This window comes from Panicum virgatum, chromosome 8N (assembly GCF_016808335.1).
Source record: "Panicum virgatum strain AP13 chromosome 8N, P.virgatum_v5, whole genome shotgun sequence".
Lineage (NCBI taxonomy): Eukaryota > Viridiplantae > Streptophyta > Magnoliopsida > Poales > Poaceae > Panicum > Panicum virgatum.
The window spans coordinates 20,799,157-20,825,350 of record NC_053152.1 but is presented as its reverse complement, the minus strand read 5'-3'; the positions used below and the strand labels follow the sequence as shown (position 1 = coordinate 20,825,350).

At 46.8% G+C, this 26,194-nt stretch overlaps 2 protein-coding genes and 1 long non-coding RNA gene across 7 annotated transcripts; all 3 read left to right on the top strand.

Annotated features, from left to right (window-relative positions):
- Positions 1-2,334: 2,334 nt before the first annotated feature.
- Positions 2,335-8,684, top strand: LOC120686558. 4 transcript variants are annotated; one of them, XR_005680236.1, is made up of 5 exons: positions 2,335-2,653; positions 2,739-2,840; positions 5,314-5,391; positions 8,239-8,436; positions 8,511-8,684. XR_005680236.1 is itself a non-coding variant. In XM_039968771.1 (4 exons), exons 1-4 carry the CDS (start codon positions 2,452-2,454, stop codon positions 5,843-5,845), a joined length of 390 nt encoding a protein of 129 aa, XP_039824705.1. In that variant the 5' UTR covers positions 2,339-2,451; the 3' UTR covers positions 5,846-6,117. The 4 variants fall into 4 exon arrangements, 3 of the variants coding, with proteins under 3 accessions (XP_039824704.1, XP_039824703.1, XP_039824705.1); XM_039968771.1 differs by lacking the exons at positions 8,239-8,436; positions 8,511-8,684 and adding an exon at positions 5,838-6,117 and having other exon boundaries at positions 2,339-2,653; XM_039968770.1 differs by lacking the exons at positions 5,314-5,391; positions 8,239-8,436; positions 8,511-8,684 and adding an exon at positions 2,991-3,559 and having other exon boundaries at positions 2,336-2,653.
- Positions 8,685-8,715: 31 nt separating this feature from the next.
- Positions 8,716-9,748, top strand: LOC120686557. The gene is made up of 3 exons (XM_039968768.1): positions 8,716-9,152; positions 9,234-9,455; positions 9,526-9,748. Exons 1-3 carry the CDS (start codon positions 8,811-8,813, stop codon positions 9,616-9,618), a joined length of 657 nt encoding a protein of 218 aa, XP_039824702.1. The 5' UTR covers positions 8,716-8,810; the 3' UTR covers positions 9,619-9,748.
- A 675-nt stretch (positions 9,749-10,423) lies between these two features.
- On the top strand, positions 10,424-11,838 carry LOC120686559. Of its 2 annotated transcripts, XR_005680239.1 has the most exons (3): positions 10,424-10,565; positions 10,662-11,329; positions 11,434-11,838. It is a non-coding gene; the product is annotated as an uncharacterized LOC120686559 (long non-coding RNA). The 2 variants fall into 2 exon arrangements; XR_005680238.1 differs by having other exon boundaries at positions 10,662-11,822.
- The last annotated feature ends 14,356 nt before the right edge of the window (positions 11,839-26,194 follow it).

Below are 26,194 nucleotides of genomic sequence, written 5' to 3'. Positions count from 1 at the left end.
GGGCACGGCAGCTCGGGAAGGGGCGGCGCTCCTGCTCTTCTACGCCGTGGCGCTCGCGCAGGCTTCGCTCTTCCTGTTCGAGAAGGCCTACCAGACATGGAAGGTCTCCGTCCGCAAGCTGCTCCACCAGGTGAGCGCCGAGTGCAAGCTGGGCGCGTATGGGCTCGTCTCGCTCACGCGCTCCGTCTCGCCGGCGAGCACGAGGCTCGACCTCACGCCTCGGCTTTGCTATGCTCTGCGGCGGTGGCCGGGCAGCGACGCGTGTCCCCAGCGAGTGGCCACATGCACGACCGCCGTGTTGCCGGCGAGCTGCCGCACACGCACGACCGCCGCGTCGCCGCCGCGCGTGGCTCCGTCAGCCTCGTTGAGCTTTGCCAGCCGCGGTCGGGTCCCGCCGCCGCCCACGTCTCCACCGGCCGCGGTCGCGTCCCGCCATGCCCACGAGCTCGCCGCTGCGGTCGCCCTCGTCGAGCTCCGCCGGCCATGGTCGGGCCCCGCCGCCGCCTGTAGCTCGACCGGCTACGGTCACGCCCCGGCCGCTGCCGGCACCGCGCGCGTCACCATGCCGCAGCCCCAGTGCGCGCCCTGAACGGGCGCCGCCAGTTCTCTGCCGGCGCCGCCGGCTTCACAGAGATGGACCCCGCCACCACGCCGTCGACGCAGATGGCGCGGTACCACAGGCGGGCCTCGTCCACGTGCTCGTAGGCGTCGCGGAGATGGACCCCGCTGCCGTGGCTCCTCCCTGCTCGAGCTCCATGGCGTCCCTCAACACCTCGAGCTCCGCGGCTCCGCGCCGCTTAGCGGGCCCCGCCTCCGCGGCTCCAGACCGCGATGGTGGCTGTGGCACCGTGCCTCGTCCTCGTGCTGCAGGGGCCGCCGCGCCGTGCCCTACCCTCCGCGTCATGCCCTGACCACCCTCGCCGCCGCGCCGTGCTGTGCGCTGCTGGGGCGGCCATGGAGGCCGGCGGCTCGCAGAGGCCGGCGCGCGGCGTGTGTGGCAGCCCTGCCTCCTCACTATCTCTCCCTCAAGGATGCGAAGGTAGAAGATAATAAAACTTAAGGATTTTTTTGCAAATATTCATGCCCCTTGAAGGGGTATGAACCTAAGTGGCACAACTTAACAAGTTCAGGGTGCTAAATTTCGATTTTGCAAGTTCGTGGACCCAAGTGGCACTTGGGGACAACTTGGAGGGCTGCTGGTGTATTTAACTCAATGTTAAAGGTAGAGAAGCTCTGACAGTTGGGACTTACCAATGAAAATGGCCATTTTGCCCTTGTCCATATTACTGACTACATCTTCCTTTATCCTTCTCACGCGACGCACAAAAACCAGTCAGCTGCCTTCTCCAGTTCTCCCCCTAGCAGAGGGGCGCCCCTGCCGCCACCGTCCGGCGCCACCAGCGGCGCAGGGATCCGGCCACGCGTGCGGCTGCCCGCCCGTGGAGCCGTGCCTGGGGGCTGCGCGCCGTGGGAGGCCGCCCGCCGAGTGTGGTTTCCAAGTTCCAATGCAGACTCCATTTAGAGTCTAAGTCTCAAAAACTCTATCACAAGAAATTATAATTCTCAATGCAAAGTGTGTTACTTTGGTTTATATGTCCCACTTGTCTCTCTCATATTCATTCTTGATTTGCGTGAAGATTTGGAGTCTAAATAAGACTTGGAGTCTTGATTTCTCTCTCTTCCATAAATATACCGCCACATCAGTAAAACATAATAAATAGGAGGCTTAGACTCCATGGTAGAGTCTGGGTTGAGACTGCCGTATAGGTGCCGGCCCGGGCAGGGAAGTTTCCCACCGTTGATCTGCTGTAAAGAACCTGCTGCGGGATTGGGAGGAGCTGAAGTTGGTCCCACCACTTCCGCCGTGGGACCCATGCCTACCTGTTATGCCTGGTTCGTGAGGCTAAGAGAGTGTTTAGTTCATTTTGCAAAAACTTGTAAAGATATAAACAAGGCATTTGAAGTATTAAATGAATTCTATTTGCAAAACTTTTTGCATAGATGGGTTGTAAATTGCGAGACGAATCTAATGATGTTAATTAATCCATGTTTAATCAATAATTAACGGATGATTACTATAGCATTACTATTGCAAATTATGGATTAAGTAGTCTCATTAGATTCGTCTCGCAATTTACAGTCCATCCATGCAAAAAGTTTTGTAAATAGACTTCATTTAGTGCTTCAAATTGGCAAGATTCCGTTTCACTTTAATGCGTTTTCGGCTTTTTTGTGTTTACAAAGATGAGCCTAAAACATGCAGCCCGTCAGGCAAATTTCCAGACAACTTGGTGGACCCACATGGACATTGGATTCTCTCCACACCAATCATACCCGTGGGCACCCCTGCACTCCTCGGTTTAACCATTTTCCATCTTCACCACAGCACCTCCACGGCGGCCATGAGTTCTTCCTAGATCCGGAAAACACGGGACCTCCTTCCTTGTGTGCATGGTGGCCAAAGGAGCTGGTTCTGGCGACGAAGAGGCTGATGCCGCCCGCACATCACTCAGGGCGCAAGAAGACCTTGGGGATGAAGTTGGTCCGGTCAGATGTAGCACCGTGTCGGTGTCAATGGCGATGGGGAGAAAAGGTCCAAGGGACGAATGCCTTCCTGGAGAAGGAAAAGGCAAACCGAGCATCAATGGGAACGGTAACTGCCCTGCATCTTGTGTTTTTGTGTACTGTGGCTCTGTAGTTTTGTATGGATTTTGATTTTTGGAAATGGTGCTTCTTAGATACGAGCATGGGGATAATTTCTTTGGAGCATGCATCAGCTCTTAGCTCCTACCCATTCATGAATCCTTCCTTTTTCAACTTCCATTGCTTGAATCAGAACGGTGCGTATTGCTTTTGACTTTAATTGTTCATGCAAAATTGACACATTACTGTCAAGGCCATACATAAAATTAATCTTTTTGTTATATGTGTTTTTGGTATGAAAGGGGTTGGTCCATTAGTAACGTTCCAGGACATGGTAATGCAAGCAGGCAATGGTGTTCTTCCGCATGCAGGAGTTAATTCATCTGAAATTGGTGACAAAGCAAATCCTGTGGCAATGACAACTATGTGGAAGCAAGTTCAGACCAAGCGACACACTACCGGAAACCCTATATTTGCCGAGTGCCTACGGCTTTGCCGAGTTCCAAAATTCGAGCACTCGGCAAAAGAACCTTTTACTGAGTGTAAACAATTAAACACTCGGCAAAACAAAGACACTCGGCAAACTCTGCTTTTGCCGAGTGCCGTAATATAGACACTCGGCAAATCCAGAGTATGCCGAGTGTCCAGAATGTGACACTCGGCAAAAAAAACCGTAACAGCTACTGGCCGGCCGTTCCGTTTGGTTTTGCCGAGTGTCCTTTGAGGCACTCGGCGAATATATGTCTTTGCCGAGTGCCAAAGGAGTAGCACTCGGCAAATTGTCAGATTGGTCGAGTGTCCTTTGAGGCACTCGGCGAAATTTTAAAAAAATTTCCACTCCCAATTCCCAAAATTTTTCCCTGATCTCCTACGATATGAAGACGTACATATTAAAATTAAGTATATTTTTTCCTTATATTCTCTATATTTAGTTAATTTCTTTTGGTAAAAAGTATTTCTTCAAAAATTCAAATTTGAACCGCTACTGTATGGAATAATGTACTATAATGACGGGAAAAGTTGATATTCATTTATAGGAACGTGTGACCGAATAGGTTTTAAATTCTATAAAATGCAAATGAACTCTGAAAATCATGTGATTTGTCATGATATCATGATATCATATGTGGATGCTGTGATAAAAAATTGAGACGGTTTTGCAAAAGTTGTGACGTATGTTGGTTATGAAATAAAGAACCTCGAAGAAGTTTAAGAGAATTGTGCAGGATTCGTTAAGCTTTTGACTCAGTGACGATCGAATTGAGATTTGAGTTCAAAACTTTTTATATAGGCAACAGTCATGATGGGTTGCTTCATGTTAATTTTTCGTCATTTTTTGAGTCCATTTGATAATATATCTTTTTTTTACTTCTATATTAATGAAATTGATGTAAATTGAATTTGAATGCATACTACATGAAATGATGAGATTTCTTTCGTTGACACGTCAAATATGAACCTTTTTAGTGAATTAGTAAAGTTACTTTTCAAAAAAAATTCAAACAAATTTACTTAAACCTTTGTAATGAATTAAAAGGCAGAAAACAAAAAAAATGTTGCCGAGTGCCATGGATCTGGGCACTCGGCAAAGTCCTGCACTTATACACTGACTCAGTGCTCACTCACGCAACACACACACGCAACACACACAGCAACTCCCCTCCGCGCGCCGCCTTGCGAAGCCGGAGGTCCCGCTCGCCGCCGGAGGTGCCGGGCGCCGCCGCCGCGGCGTTCGGGCCCCGCGCAGCCGGCCACACTGGCCTCCCTCCACTGCGCCCGGCCTCCCTCCACGCCCACGCCGAAGCTGCTGGGCGGGCCCCGCGACGCCGGAGCTGCCGGGCGGGTGCCGCGCCGCCGGCCACGCGGAGCTACCGGCCGGGCCCCGCGCCCCCGGCCACGACGCCGCAGCTGCCGGCCACGCCGGAGCTGCTGGCCGGGCCTCGCGCCGCCGGCCTCCCTCCACTGTGCCGCTGCAGCGCCTCCTCGCCGGGGCGTCGCACGTTCGCACCAACCCCGCCACCCATCCATCTCAAATACAAGATCAAAGGCTCAAACGTGTAGGTCTGTAACTAAACATTGTATACTTCAATGTTTTGCAATTTTCATTTTTATAGATTTTGATTCATGTTTCTGAGCTAAACATGATTGTCCATACTCCATACTGTTTCTTTGCTAGGATTAACTGCAAAGTTATTTAGCATACATGTTAACAAACGGCAGGAACAATAAGCGCTCAGCAATCAACCACAATGTTTTCCCCTTTATTTATCTGTCTTAAATGGTTTGGTTTCACCACCTAAACAAGCAATGATACATGCGATGTAACCTAGTGATCAACCAGACCATTTTTATCGATCCCGACGATCAATCTTTTACATTCTCTAATTTCATTTTTTTAAAACAAATACCTGGAACCAGCATCTGAACCTCCTCCATATCTTCCTTTATCAGAAGTCATTCACTACCACCAGCTACTTCACTCGTAATTGACCAATGACCACCATAACCATAAGGTTGTTGAATCTAAGGCTATAACATATGAACATGTCATAAATGAAATGGCACTGTCCATGAGTCAAAGATCATTTCCAATCCTTTCAATTCTTTCTGCCAGTGCTTGATTTCTTTTGTTGACACTAATTTGACACCCTTTTTTCTTTTGTTGACAAGGGAGGTTGATTCACCGTCGTCGACTCGTTCACTTGGCCGCAAGCCGTCGTCGAGCAGCACCGACCGTCGAGCCCGTAGGTGAGCACGTGTACAAGACTTTGTTTTCGTATTCTATTCGTAGTTCTCGTAACCCGGTTAGGCATTTCCCGTTCGAAACAGATACGGTTCGAAATATGCAGATTTTTACATATCTATGGCCGTATCTGTTTCGAATTGTCCATGTTATTTGGACAGCCCGATGATGCGTAGATGGGGTTAGTTTCCATGGTCCGCTCCCATCCGAGACAGAATCTTGGCAACATCTCTCCATTGTTCTCCGGATACACAATCTCCCTTCCGGGACGTGTATCTGGAGAATAGCGGGGAGGTGCTGCCGAAATTCTGTCTTCGATAGGAGTGGATCATATAAACTGACCTCATCTACACATAGTCGGGTGGGATTAGGACCTATCTTTACCTACTAGAGTCTAAGCCGAACGTCTACATGTATTTAAATTTGATAGTAGTCGCTGATATCTTGGAAGATGGATAACTGTGAGTGGATGTACACCGGCCGGGTAACTCGAGCTAGCATGACCAATGAATGGATTGAGAAGACTAACGAGTTCTTGGAAGGGGCATGGGCGCAAGCTGAAGGGTCGAGATTCATGTGGTGTCCCTGCAAGAGTTGTGGAAACCAGAAACGAAAGACAAAAAAGGTCATGGACGAACATCTTGTCAATTATGGATTTACGCCAGACTATACCCGGTGGATCTTTCACGGTGAAGCCCATCGTATGAGGGACGAGGTCATGAGGCAACGCATCGATGAATGTGATGCTGCTGGTGGGATTGGGGACATGTTACACGACTATGAGGAGGCACATTTCGGTGAAAGACTGCATGAGGAGGAGCCAGAGGCAAGCACAAAGTCATTTTACGAGATGTTGGAGGCGGCACAGAAACCTCTTCACGGCCAAATAAAGGTTTCTCAGCTGGACGGCATTGGCCGCCTTATGGCCTTAAAGTCCCAGTTTGGCCTGAGCCGAGACGCCTTTGATAGTATGTTGACCGTTTTTGGGAGCATTCTTCCGGAAGATCACATTCTGCCCAAGACAATGTATCAGGTGACGAAAATCCTTAGTGCACTGAAGATGCCATATGAGCAGATACATTCTTGTCCTAATGGGTGCATTTTATTTAGGAAAGAGCACGAGGCTGAAACTTACTGTCCAAAATGCAAAGCCTCAAGATTCCTGGAGGTGGATGCAGGTGACGGTCAGCCTAAGAGGCAGCTCACGATTCCTGTGAAAATCGTACGTTACCTTCCGTTCATTCAAAGGATCCAAAGACTCTATATGACCGAGGAAACCGCGAAACAGATGACATGGCACAAAAAAGGTGTTCGATACAACCCAGATAAGATGGTGCATCCCTCCGACGGTGAGTCATGGACTCATTTTGATGAGATTCATCATGAAAAAGCTAAAGAAGCTCGTAATGTACGTGTTGCGCTAGCAACCGATGGGTTCAATCCTTATGGTATGATGGCCGCATCGTACTCATGTTGGCCCGTGTTCGTTATTCCCTTGAATCTCCCCCCCGGTGTTCTCTTTCAACGACAAACCATATTTGTGTCGTTGATTATTCCTGAACACACAGGGAATAAAATGAGTGTTTACATGGAGCCTCTAATCGATGAGTTGATCAAAGCATGGGAGGAGGGGGTGTGGACGTACGACCGAGCGACAAAGACAAACTTCAGAATGTATCTGTGGTACCACTACTCTCTGCATGACCTCCCAGCGTATGGCATTTTCTGCGGGTGGTGTACTCATGGAAAGTTCCCATGCCCAACATGCAAGGCAACTCTACAGTTCATTTGGTTGAGAAAGGGGGGCAAGTATTCGTTGTTTGACAAACATCGACAATTCCTTCCTGCTGACCATCCATTTAGAAGAGACATTAAGAACTTCACGAAAGGTGTCGTAGTTACAGAATCTGCACCGCAGATGCTGACGGGTGCCGTGCTTCATGCTCAGATAGATGCTCTCCAGGTCAATGATGCAGGTGGTTTTGTGGGATATGGCGAAGAACATTCTTGGACTCAGGTCTCTGGCTTGTGGAGGCTTCCCTATATTAATGATCTCCTGCTTCCACACAATATTGATGCCATGCACACTGAAAAGAATTGGGGTGAGGCTCTTTTTGGAACTGTCATGGACATTCCTGATAAGACGAAGGACAACGTCAAGGCTCGAGTGGATCTGGCAACGTTGTGCGATAGACCAAGATACGAAATGAAGACTCCGAGACCAGGGAGACAATGGAGGAAGACTCCGGCGGATTTCGTCCTAACGAGGCCCCAAAAAAAGGAAGCACTAGAGTGGATCCAAAAGTTACAATTTCCAGATGGGTATGCAGCGAATCTGAGGAGGGGAGTTAATTTGGCTACGATGCGAATCAACGGGCTGAAGAGTCATGACTACCACATATGGATTGAGCGGCTTCTTCCTGTGATGGTTCGAGGCTATCTCCCTGATAATATATGGCGAGTGTTGGCAGAGTTGAGCAATTTCTTCCGCCAGCTGTGTGCTAAGGAGTTATCTCGGGTCGTTATTTCGGACATGGAAAAAGTGGCCCCTGTGTTGCTATGTAAGCTGGAGAAGATCTTTCCACCCGCCTTCTTCAATCCGATGCAGCATTTGCTTCTACATCTTCTGTATGAGGCACGGATGGGGGGGGGCCTGTGCAGTACCGTTGGTGCTATCCAATTGAGAGATGTCAGAAGGTCCTTCGAACGAAATGCAAAAATAAATGTAAAATTGAAGCTTCTATTGCAGAGTCATATATTTTGGAGGAGGTGTCAAACTTCACAACCAAATATCGCATTCTGTTTCAATTTTTGGAATAATGATTGCAATTATCTTGTGGGTATATATGCAGGATTTCTACAGGTGCGAGGAAGGCTATGAGGCCCGGGCGAACGAGCTGGCTCACCAGATTTGCTACAAGCTGGTGAAGGACATGCACTACGAGGCGCGTGTCCAGGCCGTCGTTGTGTACTGCGCCGAGTTCGAGAAGAGGAGTGTCAAGAAACCAGCCGCAAGGGACATCTTCCTCACGCGAGACCAGTACTTAAGGGTAAATAAATGCCATCTCTATTCATTTATCTTGTATTTGATAATACAATATGTCATGCACTTTATTACGTTTAGGTGCCTCCGAACTGGTGTGCAAACAAGGCCGAGTGCTGGTCTATGATGGTGGACAAGTGGATTAGCGAGGATTGGGCCCGCCAGCACGCCTTATGCCGGGAGCGCCGCTTGATGATGTCGGGTCCGGCACATCATCAAGGGAGCCTTAGCCTCGACGAGTACAAGAATACTTGGGTAAGTTCACTATGATCTTCATTTTTTCTAAAGCTATATTTTTAATTCTTACTAATCATCTTGTTGACTTCTTGGCAGTCGGAGTCTCATCCAGGCCAGTCTTGCAACGACTTCACGGCGTACGCCATGTCTCACATGGGTAGGGCGACGTCGGACGTGGTCTACAACCCGGCGGCTCCACCAGAGGCCTACACAAACCCAAGCATCCACGCACTCATCAATGCGTACATGGAGGTGGGAAGGGCGCTCCACGGGGAGACTTGGGATCCGACCACCGCGCCACTCTCCGGAGACGCCATCATGAGGGCGGGACAAGGGAAGAAGCACGGGCGGTACTTGATCGCCAACAGCTTGGTTGACATGGCGAGTACGCCCAGTCTCTCGCAGCTTAGGGCAAGTACCACCGACTCGACCCCGCCCATTCGCCCACGGCCTGAGACTTCAGTGGCCAGCGTGCACCAGAGACAGGTTAGTTTAGATTTAGTTGACATTCTATGATTAAAATGAAACTTTGCTTCGTATTGTAACATGGAGGTTTAAATCTTGTAGGCCGAGATGGAGGCAAAGTTTGAGGAGGAGAGGAGGTGCCGAATGGAGATCGAGGCCAAGCTAGAGCAGGAGCGGAAGCTGAGGGAGGCGCAGTCGGTTATGTTGCAAAGCATGGTCACCTGGATGCAAGGACTTGGCACGTCGATGAACTATGCGACGCCGCCTCCTCCCTTCGTCTTACCAGCTCAGCCTTACTTTCCTGCAGGACCTTCTGACACTCCCGTGAGGATGTTTTGTTTGTAGATATTATTATATTTTTGTTATGCTTCAATTTATATGTTCCTATTTGCAGAATCAGTCGTGGAATGCATCGAACGACCCTCCTCCTGACCAGAACTCGCCGGCGGCCCAGTGGCCAACTTGGTCCCACAGACCTGAGCAGTGAGTGCCTTGTAGTACTAGTGTATTGGACTTATTATATGTATCGGACTATATTCTGTTTTATGGACTAGTGTTATGTATCGGACTTGTGACATATGTGGACTATATTCTATGTGATGGACTTGTGTTATGTATCGGACTCGTGTTATGTATTGGACTTGTGATATATGTGATGGACGGTGTTATTTGTATCGATGCCATTCTAGTCATTGTCAATCATATGTGATGGACTATAACTGCCTGTAATGACCTCTGCAATCACATATATTTCTGTTGTATTTGTATGGAAAAACAGAGAAAAACGAAACAAGAAAAAAAGAAAAATTCACCACTTTGCGTGTTTAACCCAAACCACTCGGCAAAGGAGCCTGCACAAGTCAGCAGCGCAGTCACTTTGCCGAGTGCTAAAGTACTGGCACTCGGCAAAGATTTGAACGTTTGTCGAGTGCTAGTGCCTTGACACTCGGCAAACCAGCCACGTGGCGGTACCCTGGCGCGGGGACTTTGCCGAGTGTCCGAGTCGGACACTTGGCAAAGTTTGAAACTTTGCCGAGTGTCTGCCGTTAGACACTCGGCAAACCGCGGGACCAGGGTGGCGCCACGTGGCTTCTTTGCCGAGTATCAGGGCACTCGGCAAAACCTTTGCCGAGTGCCCGTATTCCGACACTCGGCAAAGTCAACTTTGCCGTGTGAACCTTTGCCGAGTGTCGTTTGCCGAGTGTTACACTCGGCAAAGACTTTGCCGAGTGTAATATGTCCTTTGCCGAGTGTATCTGACACTCGGCAAAGTTTGGAAGTCCGGTAGTGACACCTATTCTGAATTTGGAGAGGCCTGGTTCATCAAACATGAATGATATTAAGTCCTGACCAAGCGACACCTATTCTGAATTTGGAGAGGCCTGTTTCATCAAACATGAATAATATTCAATTTGTTCCATCTCGTTAGGAAATGTGAGAATGTTGTATTCCATCAAACTTTTATGCAATACCCATAGATTATTTCCCCTTTGCTGCTATTAATCACTTTCTTATTTTTGCACATAGCAGGTCGGAACCTTCGGGTCAGGTTGGGACTGAGGCACCAATTGGCAGTGATGCTTGGAGTGAATCAATTGCAGTTGGTGGAGGAGTTGGCATATTTCGGATGATGAAGGCGTGGACTCTATAATACTTGATTGTGGAGGGGGAGTAAAACCATGGCCAAAGTGGTTAGACATATCTGCACCTTTTTTTTACTCTATTACTGAACTCAACTACCTGTTTCCGGTTCCCCACCTAAACAACAATGCAGCAACCACTAAAAATTTACCGTGACGAGTGTTTTTGGTTCCCTTAGTCGGTTGTAATACTATTCTTTTTCATAAAAAATGTGTTTGCCATGATGGTTCGAATGAACTTGTAACTACAAACTGAAATCTACAAACTGGAACTCTTCCATGAACAAGTTTGTGATGAACTATAACAACTTGCTACTTGATTGGTATAAAGTAGAGCAAGAAGCTGAACACAAGACGAAGCAGGTAATGCAACTTGTTTCCATCGTGACTATTTGTTGATCCATTTGCACCCTAATTTTTTTATTATCCAATATTGAGTAGCTTTACTTTGAAAACTTTGCAATATAGGATGTGTTCGTTCGTGAGCATGCATGGCCAATGGAAATACATGCGTTGCAAGTGTATACCAATGCTGCATACATTTTGTTCAGAAAACATGTAGACAAATCCACCCGTTTCCATGTTAGGGTTACTGGTGATCCCTTGGTGTTCCTTGTTGTCCATGACAAAGCTAAGCAGTGGGCACCTGATGTGAAAGTTAGGCGCGGCCGACCAAGGATCAACCGTTACAGGCCGCGTACTGATATGATCAAAGAGAAGATGAAATCTGGAAAGAAGGCTGCAAAGAAGAAAGGGAAAATGAAGAACTGCACAACTTGTGGTCTGGATGACCACAAAACATCAGAGTGCTTCACTAAAAGTGCTGATAATACATGCACTGGCTTGTAGGCTAAGCTTGCTGGGTTCGTTAAAGTATGCATTCAGATGTTGGTCTGTAATTTCTTGCTACAATTAATGGCTTCTTGGGTGACTTGTCTACATCCCGATGTTGGTCTGTAATATTTTGCTAAGATTTAAGATCCTGCATTCACCCTGCCCTTGAGGTGGTATAAACCTGAACATGTATGCTAGATGATGTTTGTATCTACAATTATCATTACATTTCATTCAACGTTACTCAAATATTTTGTTGGTGCAAACAACTTCTTAACCTAGTAGTAACTAAGTTGGTATGCCCATTAAGGAAGAGATGAGTCAATGTGTCACAAGTGCCAGATCAAAGTGGAGATGCATAAGTCACAACATGACAAAGTAACAAACATGCAGAATTGGTATAGCCAATAATCTTGTCAAAAGAGTCTGCAAAACGTCAAAATATGTCTTCATCTTATGTAGACCATATATATCAAATCTTCAAGCTCTGGCATGCTCAGCCATCTCTGGGATGTCACCACAATTCCCTGCAATGGATAAAAGCAGGTACAACAATTCAGCACGGTTTAATGCATGCTCAGCCTGCATAAAAAAATGATTATGTGTTGGTATACCAGAGAGAATCCTCTAGGTATATGAATGTACAAAAACCCCAAATGTTGAGCAAGTAAAAAAAAAACTTTTTCCAGCTTATTCTATTTAATTTTACCATTTGGAGCACCCAGAGAAGGCTGTTTCCATCAGACGCTCTAACATAGTGAGTTGCAAATAGACCGGAGTTGGTCCTGTCACCAAAGAGCTGTCAGTACGTGATAACCAACCAGATGGTTCATGGTAATGTTGGCTGATATCAGAAAACAAAAACTGAAAATCTAAACACCTGTGGCAGCTCACACCAAGACCAACTCCAAAGCACCTCGTCCAGCCATGCATGTTCACAGACCAGCCTTGGAAGAAAGAATATTTGCACCTTGCAATAGCCTCATTAAAGCTGGTTACAAATAAATTGTGACGCTTCTGTACACTAGAAAAGCTAGTCTTCATCATCGTAGGATCTAGAACATGTAATTTTCTTGCATCAAAGTCAAGTAGCAGCTCCATCTCCCATCCGAAACGACAGGAACGATAAGCTGCAACAGCAAACAACTTCAGCAAACTTGGGATTGAAGCTAAGTTTTTGCTATGTACATGGTGCTAGGCATGGATAAAACAATATACCATGGCACAATCCTCAACATTGTACCCTATATGTTTGCCAATAAATGAAGCACGTATGCCTGCATCTTCAAGATAATTTTCTCCATCCAATACTTTGGCCTGCAATTCACCAAACATATCAAACACAACAGGTTAAGCGTCCCCATATGCAATCAACCAAAATGAGAACCATTTTTTAGCAAGATGTGTGACTAATGGTTCAGTTGTACCGCAAAGCTAGCAAGCAAGAAATGCCTCCATCATCGCACAAAGGAATTCCAAAAGAACTGCCATGCATTACTTGGGACCAAAGACTGTTACCATCAATTGTAAGATAGCCTGCTCAGGAGAGAATATTTTTTTTTACAAGAGTCAGACCGAAGATGAGTGAGTAATCCAAAGGAGGAAAGAAGACAAGATAATAATCTGACCAAATAGGGTTGCTAGGTTGATCTTTTCTGTGATCCGAGGATGAAGTGTGATTTTGGTCAATAGCCCCCTAATTTTTTCTAGGGTGCTTGGCACTGAAGCACAACAATTAGAAAATGTGCATTAGTAAACGACCTTTTTAACAATCGTCTTGTTAATTTGCAGAAAGGACAATTTACCGTCATGTAGGCGAGTTGTTTCCTAAACTTGGTTGGTTGGGTAAAAGAACTTGGTTCTGACCTTGGAGTGTTATGACAATCTGGTTCTGAACTTTGTCGGGCAAAATAGTCTGGAACTGACCATGTCCAATGTAATCTACATTTTTCAGACAACCAAGCCAGTGACAAAAAAAAATTAAAAAGGTAATGACTAGATAGCATGGTACAAAAGGGCGCCATTTTTTCTATGACCTGAACTTTGCTCTAACAGGTTTAATCTATGAACGATACAAGTTGTTCCATTGTTTTCTGATCTTGGTTGCCCGGGTAAAAGATCTTGCATTGGCAAAATATTTTGGTTCTGCTCTAGGATGGGCAAGATAATCTGGTACTGACCATGACCAATGTAATCTTGGGTTATTCACACAACCAAGCCGGTGACCAAAGATATAAAAAGTTAATGACTGGATAACATGATACAAAAAAGTGCCATATTCTTTCTGGCCTGAATTATGGAACACCTATTACGGAGAGCTCGAAGGACTGGAGGCCATTGCAAATAGTTCGAAGTGAAGAGAAGAAGCAGAAGAAGCCCTGGAAGCCACACAATTCAACTTTTGTACCTAGAATCCAAGTGCAGTGAGGTGGAGACAGAAGAGTGGAGGCAAAAGTCAAAAAATTGAGTGGAAGCTCGGAAGCCTAGCAATACTACTGCACTCAATTTGCAGCTTTTATCTGTATCATATGCTAAGAGAAAACACAAAGTATTGGAGTAAGTCAACATATGCCATCACATCAGTACAGTACTTTATAGAAAAGAGGTTTAGCACATACTCCTTCAGCAAATAAAATCTGATTTCAAAATTGTAACGAACATGGCACCATTCATGCTATTTCGAGTGATTTTGGTGATCGTATGACAACGCAATCAATGGGACTAACAGTTTTATTGAGTGAACATTTCTAGATCCCAGGGATGATGTACAAAGGCCATGCAAAGCAAAACACGAAGAAAGAACTCAAAGAAACGCTGAATTGGACGAGTTCTACTGAAATAAGTAGCACCGGAAGAACCGATGCCTATAGCATCGGTGCATCCGATGGTTGTCGGAACATCCGACGGCCTGGCTTTGGTGCAAGACTTAGCGCTTCTGGAGATCAAGTGAAGAAAGAATGAAGCACCTGTTGAACCGACGGTGTCCAGAGAAGCGTCGGTGCATTCAACGTACTATGTTCTAGAGATGTTGTCAAGCATGCAGTAGCCAAGTCTTCAACATCGGTTGAACCGGTGGTGCGTCGGAGCAAGGCGTCGGTGCAATGACGTCAGCAAGAGCAACTGCTATCTGCGGATCAAGTGTCACCGGAAGAATCGACGCCTAAGCATCGGATCAACCGATGGTCCCTGAAGTTGCTGCAGTAGTGTCAGAGAGGCCAACGGCTACTTCAAAGCGCAGAGTGACCGGAAGAACCGATGCCCTATGCACCGGAAGTTCCGATGCCTACGTAGAAAACTGGCCAATGGCTAGTAACGGCTCTCTTGAGTTGGTGGCCTATATATACGCCTCACCCCGGCTGTTTTGAGTTTGCTGGAGTCCCAAGACATCACACACACCCAAGAACACCTCCAAGCCATCCAAGAGCATAAAATTCAAATCCTTAGTCCTTAGCACAAGCTTTGTGAGTGTTAGTGCTAGGTTAGCTCTTGAGTGAGTGATCAAGTAAGGTTTAGATCCTTGTGCTGTGGTTCTAGAGTGAACCAAATTTGTATCTCGGTGCGCCGGCCTCCTTGGAGCATTAGTGGCTCGCCGGCAAGTCAACGACCCTCTGGTTTGGTGTGGAGTGGCGTCAACAACATTATGCGGGGGACGGAGACTCTTCCTTCGTGGGCAATCTCTCTTAGTGAAGATCGCGATCAAGGTGACCGTGATTGCGTTCACGGAAGAGACTTGATTGCCGGGAAGCGATACTCTTCGTGAGTGATTCAACAACGTGGACGTAGGGGTGCCTTTGTGGCAAACCGAACCACGGGATATATCCTCGTGTCGAGAGTTTGCTTTCTCTCATCCCTCTCCTTTAGCTTCCGCATTTCATATTGCAACTTGTGTGCCTTTACTTTCTTAGTGTAGTATCTTGTTAGGATTGGCTATAGGTTGCAAAACTCTTTTGGGATGAGGGTTTCACACTAAGGTGAACCGTAGTTGCACATCTAGATAGCTTGTTTTAGTTTATGTTTTGTGCAAACTAGTTGGAGCCATAGGTTAAGGTTTTTAGAGTTCCTAATTCACTCCCTCCCCCTCTTAGGCTAGAGCACCCGATCACTTTCAATTGGTATCAGAGCCGGGACTCACTTCTCTCACAAAGAAAGCCAATTCCATTGGCAAATTTATGTTTACCGGCTCATTAGACCGGTAGGCTTCGCCGCCTAGTGAGTTAGCTCTTAGGGGGAAAGGATGAATCCTTTTAGACCCGCTCCACGGTTCGACGGCACGGGCTTCCAACGATGGAAGGTGTTAATGCAAGTCCATCTCCAAGCGACGGGACTAAACGTTTGGAGAGTTGTGAGTGAGGGCATAAAAAATAATGGTCAACAAGAGAAGCAATATGATGTCACCGCAAAATGCATAATCTTGTCTTCTCTTAGTGATAATGTGTTCAATCGTGTTTATTTTTTGTACAAATGCTAAAGAGCTATGGAAGACTATCATTGAGAATCATGAGGGCACGGAGGATGTTGCCAACAAAAGATATCATGTTCTTATTGATAAGCTTAATAGCTTTAAGCAACTTGATGATGAGAATGCCGAATCAATGTACTCACGCTTGAACACTCTTGTGAATGAGATTAATTCCTTAGGTGTGAAGCAAATTGAAGACTTGGAACTCATTCACAAGATTCTTCACTCACTCTGAAGGCCGGACTATGATTTGGTGACCACAATTCTATATGAGAAAGAGCTCGACACAATGACACCAAATCAAGTCCTCAACAAGGTGATCTCCCATGAGCTACGCAATGACATCAAGGCAAAAGCGTCATCTTCTTCACCAACACATAGCGCACTTGCATGCAAACACCTCAAAAAGTTGAAGAAGATAGCCATCAAAGGTAGCTCAAGTGATGAGGAAGAAGAGGATGCAAGAAGCTCCTCAAATTATGAAAAAGAGCCAATGAACCCCAACCTCTACAAGCAAGTAAAGAAGATGAACAAATGCTTGAAGGAAATCAATTCAATGGGGTATGTGGTCTTCCTCAAAAATGGGCCTCACCATCAACTCATAAAGGTTGAGAAGAAGTTCAAGAAGAACAAGCAAAAGTAGGAGAAGAACCCAAGCATGAATCATATGCCGTATTTGGTGAATGGGTAAGCGGTGGTGAAGAATCAAGTACAAGTTCAAGTGATGAATCAAACAAGAAATTCACTACCCGCATGGGATCCAACACTTGCTTTATGGCCAAAGATATGGATAGCGATGTAAGTGATGATGACTCCGACTCTCCTTCAATTGATGAACTTCTTGACCTTGTTCATGAGCACCAAAAAGTCATTAAGAAGCAATCAAAAGAAATTAAAAACCTTAATACTCTCAAAGATCTAAATGCTTCTCTTGCTACAAATTTTGAAGATTTGATGTGCAAATTCAAATTGCTTAGCAAGGAGCATGAAGAACTCAAATTAAAATTTGAGAGCATTAATGATACTAATGACTCTTTGGAAATAAAGCAAACTATCCCTTGTGCAATTCCTATCTCTAGGGTAGATGCTTCAACTTCTTGCATTGATTTAATTGATGATTCTTGCTCTAACCCTTGCTATGAGAAATGCTATGAGAATATTGTTGTAGAATCATGTGATGATCATATTGCCAAGGAAAATGATGAGCTCAAGCAAGAATTGGAAAGGCTCATGAAGGACTTGTATAGATTGAAGGGCTAAGGTATAGAGAGCAATGTCCAACCTTCTCAAGATAACCGTGAAGACATGGTGAAGAAGCTTGAGAGTCTCCTTCTCAAGATAACCTTCTCATGAAGGGAAGCAAGGAAGGCGCGTGCTTGAATGTTGGCCTTATTGAGAGTCTCCTTGTCCAGCTTCCCTTTGGACTTGTGCTTGTTGGAGGTGTGCTCACGCTTGTCTTTGTTCTTGGCGTAGGTGTACTCACGTTTGTCCTTGGGCTTGGTGGGATGATGGTTGTCTTGGGGCAGTGGGCGACGAAGTTGTTGAGGCCACCATAGCCGAAGCATCTCTCCTTCTGACCACCACGCCGACGATTCATGCGGTTGTTGTGAAACCGTGAGAACCGGTTGATGACCAACGCCAGCTCATGATCTTTGAGTACCTCCAGCTGTTCTTCTGAAATAGAAACTAAAGAGGACAAGGCAAACAAAGATTGTGAAGAATTAGTCAAAAAAACTTGAACCACCAGTACCTGTGACCAATGCCATGGTCTGAGTAGAAGGGTTATCGAGCTTGGCTCGAGTCTGGTGACCAATCTCCGCTGACTTGAGCTTGCTGAAAAGTTCATCCACAGTGAGTGTTTCATAGTTGGGTGACTCATGAATTGCAGAAATGTTCACTTGACAAACCCTCCAATCTTGAGCATGTAGAAGTTTAAGAGCTCTTTCATTATCGTCATAGGGTAGTTGCAGCTTGTTTGCTCGCATCTTGTTCACAATCACCTGAAAACGAGAAAACAACGAATTGACCGACTCTACAGGCAATTGGACAAAGTTCTCGTACTCACGTCGGTACATCTCGAAGAGTCTGGTCTTAACTTGGGAAGTTCCCTGATGATATTTTTCAAGAGTCTGCCAGATCTCCCTGAGCCGTAGCATGGTGAGAAACACGATCAAATTCAGGAGGCGAATGACAAGAAAAGATTGCATTACGGGCCTTGCTATTTACCTCGTGCTGGTCAATTTGATCCTAACCTACATGAGCAGCAAGAACCTTGTAACCTTCATCTTCCAAGATCTCCCAAACTCGCAAGCTCATGCTCTAGAGATATGCGGAAAAGCGAACGTTCCAATAGGGATAATTTGTTCCATCGATGAACAACGACTTTCCTGAACCACGCTCCATGTTGCCTATGCGGATCAAGAACCATTTAAGGTGAAATGATCCTTAACCGGCTCTGATACCAATTGAAGGACTAAATAGGAGACCAGATGTGGGTGAATGGGAGGCTCAAATCCAATTTCAAAAAATAAGAGAGAAAGTGTCCCGATTGCACCTAATGCACCTCGAATGGCTAGTAACAGTACCACGTAGCTCAGGACGGTTACTGGCACTAGGATTACCCATCGAAAAAGAATTCAAGCGCAAGAACTCACACACGGAAGCGAAAAATTGTCGGAAAGCAAACACTGAGAGAAAAACATGCTACCATGAGCAGACTATTAGTGGTAAAAACTATTAACTATGCAGGATAAGAGATGCTAATTAAAAATAAGAGCTATATAACTAATTTTTTTTCTTTTCTTTTTAGTTGAGAGAGAGAATGCTAACTAAATTAACTTGGCCAGCTAACAGATCATGTAAGAATTAATCAAAATGGAATGGAAGTTATCGGCCAAGACAAGCAGAAAATGATTAAACAAGAAAGCTTCACTATCATTTTTTTTGAAATAAAAGGCAGGAGCACTACCACATCATATAAGAATAAGAAGCATTGTACATAACGTGCCGAAGCGAACACCATCACCACACAAACAACGCACGCAAACAACACACCCAACAAAACACTACACCACCACAAATTGGGAGAGGAAGCGAAAGAAGCCGTCACGAACTGCGCCGTCGTCGCCGACGCCGTGCCACGCCAAGAGCAGCAACCCGCTGTAAGCCCGAACGACTATCCGAACTCCTCCACCATGGGACTATCACCCTCAAACCGTACAAACACAATCGTCGATCCCTCTGCTCCAGTGGTGCGTCAGCATAAAAGTGACGTTGTGTGTGCTCCAGTGGTGCTTCACTGTATCATGAAAGTGACGTTCCAAAGCATGTGACAGGAATTAAAAACACGCTTTGCTTGTGCTCTGAACCGAACTTGCAATATACACTGCAAAACATAAACCTGCTCACTTATGCATGCTGTGCTCATTGACCAGTCAAGCTGCCTAACCTTGTGGGCAAAATGTCGAACAGCCTGCGTTGTTGCCGATGCCGAGCTTCTGCCGCTGCCCTGGTACTACTCGCAGTGCTGCTGCTAGCACTTCTCCAACCTGCACACACACGCACGCCGCACAATAGGAGAAAGAGAGCGGCTTGCAGCTCCGCTAGCTGCCGATCAACGCTCGCTCCTGTCCAGGTCTGTGCGGCATTAGATCGAACGTACATGTTGATGGCAGAGAAGTGGGCGCTGGTGTTCAAAGCCAAAGGCAACAGCTTGCTGATCAAAGATGCTACCTGTCGATTCTTGCTGTTCCCCTGCAAAAACAACACGCACACGCACACACAAGGTAGCACAAAGCTTGCTGCTTGCTCCTTGCTCCTACCTTGGCTGACGGCGTTCCCTGCTGCCTTGACTCGCGACCTCCCCAGCCTGGCCTGCCCCCGTGTGCTGCGCGCGCGGCCAACGCCGCCCAGCCGAGTGCTTCTGTCGCGGCCTGTTAGATTATTTAGGCCCATCGCACAACAAAATCTAATTAATCTGTTAAATACCAAAGATTATTTCAATACTAATAGTGATATGTGTAAATGAGAGCATTATAAATGGAGCATAAACGTTGCATGCATGCATTAGCGCTGGTAGCCATGGAGTCATTTGGTGCATGCGTTGCAAGCCATTAGGTGCTTGCAACGTTAATGCACATAAGTGCTAATGGCTTCCGTTGCACTAGTGAAAGAGGTCATGCATGCAGCGTTTTGTCTAATGCCTTTCTATCTCCCTACGTGACTATAAAATGGATGTGTATTGTGTGTCGCTGGGAGTGCTTCAACATTGAGTGGTTGCTGCATTTATTGCTGGCACCATCAACTGAAAGGAATCGGGTGCTCGTAGCCTAAGAAGGGAAGGGAGTGAATTAGACAAACTAAAAACCTTAACTTCAAGCTCCAACTATTTGCACATAAAACATAAACTAGATCATACTATCTAGATGTGCAACTAGTATTCAACTAGTATAAAAACCCTTATCCCAAAAGAGTTATGCAACCTATAGCCAATCCTATCAAGAAACTACTCTATGAAAGTAGAGGCATATAAGAATTGCAATAAGTAAATGCGGAAGCTTAAAGGAGGGATGAGAGAAAGCAAATTCTTTGACACGAGGATTTATCCCGTGGTTCGGTTAGCCACAAAGGCACACCTACATCCACGTTGTTGAAGCACTCACAAAGGGTATTGCTTCTCGGCCACCAAGTCTCTTCCGTGAACACAATCACGGTCACCTTGGCCCCGGGTTCCACTAAGGAGCTTCTCCACTAATGATGGGGGGTCAACACGTCCCCCGCACAAAGAGTGTCGTCGCCGCTCCACACCAAGCCGGAGGGTCGAAGACGTTGCCGGCGAGCCACCAAGACTCCAAGGGGCCGGCACACCGAGTACAAGATGTGGTTCTCTCCTAGAACCAAGGTACAAGGCACACAACCTTGCTCACTCACTCACTCAAGAGCTAATCTAGCACTAACACTCACAAAAGCATGTGCTAAACATAAGGATGTGATCAATTTGCTCTTTGGTTGGCTTGGAGATATTCTTGGATGTGTGTGGGACTTCTCTGAACTTCAGCAAACTTCAAACGACCGGGGAACCTATATATATAGCCCTCCAAGTTAAACTAGCCGTTTAGAGTCGTTAATCCTTTTTCTGCGTAGGGCGTCGGATAATCCGACGGTGCTCTGACCAAGGGCGTCGGATCATCCGACCACTCTGTGTCCTTGGGTATCTGTTGAGCTTCTGACAGCTGACGTGGAGACCGTCGGATAGTCCGACGCGTTACTCCGACGGGCGTCGGATCATCCGGTCCTGAAGACTTTTTCTTCTTCTGCGCCTGCAAACATGACACTATTACTCCGGCGCCTTTGTCTGACGGTGCGTCGGATCATCCGGTCTAGAAGGCTTGATTTGAATTCCAAGGCAACGTCTCTGATCATTAATCCGACCATTACTCCGACGCTCCAAATAGCACGCGTCGGATCATTCGATCCTTAAGCAAATTTTCCAACTCGAGAAACAGGCTCTCTGGTGAATGCTCCGAGCATTAGTCCGACGCTCAGAATCCATGCGTCGGATCATCCGGCTGCATTGGTCGGATAGTCCAACCATGGGGGTGTCGGATTATCCGGTCACACTGTGTTTTTCCTGTTTCATTGTTGCACTTGTCCAACTCGTCGCAGCGGTCATTTGGAGGCTCCAAATATATTCTATCTCTGCTTTTTCACTGCGACTTGATATCTTGACGGTGGTTTGGATGTCACGTTGGTGAATTGGACATCTCTATGATGAATTGGACGTCTCGACGGTGCGTTGGACGTCTCAACGGTGCATTGGACGTCTCAGATATGATTTGGACTCTATCTAAGGGACCTAAAGAATCCTACAAATATGATCTCGCAAACTCGTTAGTCCTATTGATTACGTTGTCACACGATCACCAAAATCACTCAAAATGGCCTAAATGGGGCCATATTCGTTACATCAACCTGACACACACATACACATCCAAAAGGCAAGAGCTTATCCACACTACTGTGCTGCGCTCCTGCTGCCCCGTTTCAGTCCTTGCGCGCACGAGAACTGGAAGAGTAGGCCTCCGAAGCGCTGTTGTCCGTGAGTTCACCTGCTCAGGTGAAGGCCGGCAATCATGTTTTTGGAGAGTGTCCGCAAGCAACACGACTACTTGCTTTGTCGGTGACGATCATCTTCTTCCCGACATCTTGTTGTTGATCAGCACGACAACCTTTCTGCAGTGCATCAAGCGGGACGACTACACAAATGAGCACTATGTCGACTAGTGCATCCGGCTCTGCCGCTGGGTACATTCCTCTTATGATAATCAATATTATATGTATACTAATCATATTTAGATCACACATGCACATATCTGATGTCACAAACCCGTTGATTATCTTTTTCTAGATTAAATTACTATAGAAATTGCCTAAAATTCTAACAGCACCTCCACACATGCTTGCCACGGCACCACAGATCAGCTAGCCCTGAGAGCAGATCAAGTTCATAGAACAAAAGAAACCACAAAAAACCAACAAAAGCAGATTCAAAGAGGAGAAATAATTCACTATGGGAGACAAGAATTTGAAGACAAATCAAAAGCTCGGAGGGCACTAGATGGGAAGGGCCTCCATTCCCGGATCCAATCTCAGAGTTTTTCCATGTCTTGAGGTGGAGGAAAGGAGAAGAAGGGAGAGGGGGAAGGACCGTGTCAAAACCGAACTGAGAGGAGGGGCTCGGTTGACCAGAACAGAAGGAGGAGATCCAATCGATCGTGACCCCTTTATCTTATCCTCCAAGTCCCCACTGAATTGGCTAAAATACCCGTGCACTATTAACTACACCTATTATATGTTCAGGGGACCAATTTGGTCTAACTTTTTCATGGAGCATCGGATAGACCCAGCGACTTCATGACTTTGCTTTGCCTCGACACAAGCTTCGCGATCCATCCATCTATCCTTCGACCTCCTTGAGCACTCCGCCTCCATTCCCGCCGGAATCCTTCCTCGGGTTTTGAGGCCCAAACTCGAAAACCGTCCACCGATCCTCGACGCGTGTCACCACCGTCCTCGACCACCCGGGCACCAAGTCTTCCCGAGCCTCCGCTCAATTTACATGACCGCCATTTTGACTTGGTCAACACGGTCACCCTGTGTACTCTTGCACTTGTCGATGTCCCCAGACGTCAGTCATCGCAGCTAGTCATCTGACCTCCTCGTTCCTCGGTCCAAGCCCAGCATTCGTCCTTCACCGCTCCTGTTCCGTCGGCACAGACCTGCCTGACCTTCACCTTCGCCACCGACCATCGCCTCCGACTTCCACACCTGCGCACCACAAGCCAAGAAACATGTTGCACAACACGACTCACGCCCTTGGCCGTAGTCCTCAAACTCAACCTGAAATGCCAGTCCGTTGACAATCGCTCATCATCAGGCTCGAACCAAGGCCATATATCAACCTTGTATTCGCACTTTCCCAGCGTAACGGCAGGTGGGCTGTGCATTTGCAGCGGTGGGTTTATGGAAATGATTATGTTTCTTGAACTAAATTTGGAGAACTAGATTTTGTCGGCCTGGTGGTGGGTCTGTCTGATTCGGGATGGGTTAATAAAAGTAGCAGTGCTTGGTGTGCCTACCCTGTTGATGGGGGAGGCAGGATAAACAGTGGTGGCGAGCCACGCTTGGGTGTCATGTCGAGTTTGGCCTTGTCAATCAGGAGGGTATAGCTTCCAGCGTCTGTAATTATCTATTGACATGAGAGTGTTTCGAACTGTCTTCGATTTAACATATGGTATGGTATTACTATGTGTTTCTGTCAACTGGCTTGCTGCCGTTCATTTGAGATGCTGCGATGCTTTGGTTGGTCATTTGTGCTGCTCTGGTTGTGGTTGCTGCTGCTTGTCTGTGAATCTGTTGAATTTCATCTGAACTTTTTCCAGTGGTTTCTGTCAGGGATCACCGGAGAAACGTCGCCGTCCGTGACGCCAGCGAGCTCAAGAACGCACGCCCACAACTCACGCAAACTGGGAACACAGGAACACATGAACACGGTCTTGTTTTGTGCTGCAATACTTGACAGCATTTTCTGACTCTTATCATTGCATATAAAGGAAACGGATTACAACTAACTCGGAACCTTCATGGACACAGCACAAGTCGGAGCTCACCCACGCACAACATAACAACCAGCCATGCACATGCTAACAAACGGAAATAAGCGGCTATGACACCAGCTAAGCACAAGAATTATACAACAAATGCTGCCCTCCTAAGTCTTGTGCAGCTATCCTACTTACGGATATGTAGGCCGATCTTGTTGCAGAGCTCCAAAAACTTGTTCTTGCAAAGAGGCTTTGTCAAAACATCACCTAATTGCTCATCAGTTCTAATGAAACTCACCTCAATCTGCCCATTGTGTGCATACTCCCGGATCAGATGAAATCTTGTGTCTATATGTTTACTCCGGTCATGATGCACAGGATTCTTGACAAGAGAGATTGTAGACTTGTTGTCCACCCTGAGCACCGGCTTACTCACCACTGAATCCAAGATCTCAGCTAAGAGCCGTGCTAGCCAAACTCCTTGACAGGCAGCTATTGCAGCAGCAATGTATTCAGCTTCACAACTAGATAATGCCACAACCTTCTGTTTTGCTGACTGCCAACTGATGGGACTTTCACCAAGGAAAATAATGATACCAGTAGTGCTATTTATGCTGTCAATATCTCCAGCAAGATCACCGTCACTGAAGCCCATAAGTGCAGGTTGATCACCTTTCTTCCTCTCATACTTGAGCCCCCAATCTCTAGTCCCAACAATGTATCTCAGAATGTATTTTACTCCTGCTAGATGATCTTCATGAGGCTCCTCCATAAACCTACTTACATACCCGACTGCGAAAGCCAAATGAGGTTGAGTATTCACCAAATAACTCAAACTTCCCACCAAGCTTCTATCTCTGTAGCATCAGCTCGAGGGCGATCACTGTCCCTACTCAACTTCAGCTTTGCTTGCATAGGAACATCACAAGCATTGCACTCTTCCATACCAGCCTTCTCAAGGATTTTACCAGCATAACTTCCTTGACACAGAGTGATTCCCTCCACTCCTTGTTTCACCTCAATACCCAGATAATAAGTGAGTATTCCCAAATCACCCATCTTGAAAATTTCTGTCATTTGTGCGTTGAACTTCTTGATGCTGTTGCAGCTGGCCCCTGTGATAATTAAATCATCCACATAGACCCCGACTAAATCATCCACATAGACCCCGACTACTAGCCTCTCAGAACCAGCACCCCGACAGTAAATAGCTTATTCAGATGCAAACTTCTTGAACCCAAGAATAGCCAGCTTATCATCTAGCTTCTGATTCCAGGCACGAGGAGCTTGATGCAAACCATATAAAGCTTTGTGCAGTTTGAGTATCTTGTGTTCTTGCCCTGCCTGAGCAAAGCTTGGCACTTGCTCCACGAACACCTCCTCGTGCAGATCACCATTCAAGAACGCTGTCTTGACATCCATGTGGTGAACCTCCCAGCCCTCATGAGCAGCAAGGGCCAGGAGCAGCCGTACCGCCTCCATGTGTGCCACCAGGGCAAAGACTTCATCATAGTCGACGCTGTGGCGCTGTGCATACCCCTTGACGACGAGCCGCGCCTTGTGCCTCATCAGCACGCCGTGCTCGTCCCTCTTCACCTTGAACACCCACTTGAGCCCAATGGCACGCCGGCCTTGAGGCAGCTCAGTGAGTGTCCATGTGCGGTTCTCTTCAATTGACCGCTGCTCCTCCTCCATCGCCCGGCGCCAGCACACCTCCATCTTTGCCTGCGCCAAGGACGCGAGCTCCTCCGTGCTCATCGCCAACAGCCTGCCATCGCCAAGGTCATGAACAGCAAAGCCCGGCGGTGATCCCGGCCCCACGATGTCGTCCACCGCCCGGAACCGCAGCGGCGCGTCCTCGTCGTGGTCGACGTCCAGCTCATCGCTGTTGGTGTCTCTTATGCTCAATCTGAATAGGTATTCTGCAAGCACACAGAATTCACTGGTGTAGCACTTCACCTCGGAGTATTCCGGGGTATCGTGAAATCCTCAGGGAAGAACTATGGTAAAGTGTATCGTAAATTGTAG

Excerpts from the sequence above, each read along its gene's own strand:
- LOC120686557 (XM_039968768.1), top strand. The coding sequence starts at position 8,811 with ATGTCTCACATGGGTAGGGCGACGTCGGACGTGGTCTACAACCCGGCG. Across the intron at positions 9,153-9,233 it reads CCAGCGTGCACCAGAGACAG|GCCGAGATGGAGGCAAAGTT; the intron begins GTTAGTTTAGAT and ends TAAATCTTGTAG. Across the intron at positions 9,456-9,525 it reads CAGGACCTTCTGACACTCCC|AATCAGTCGTGGAATGCATC; the intron begins GTGAGGATGTTT and ends TCCTATTTGCAG.
- LOC120686558 (XM_039968769.1), top strand. The coding sequence starts at position 2,452 with ATGGTGGCCAAAGGAGCTGGTTCTGGCGACGAAGAGGCTGATGCCGCC. Across the intron at positions 2,654-2,738 it reads ACCGAGCATCAATGGGAACG|ATACGAGCATGGGGATAATT; the intron begins GTAACTGCCCTG and ends GGTGCTTCTTAG. Across the intron at positions 2,841-2,945 it reads CCATTGCTTGAATCAGAACG|GGGTTGGTCCATTAGTAACG; the intron begins GTGCGTATTGCT and ends TTGGTATGAAAG.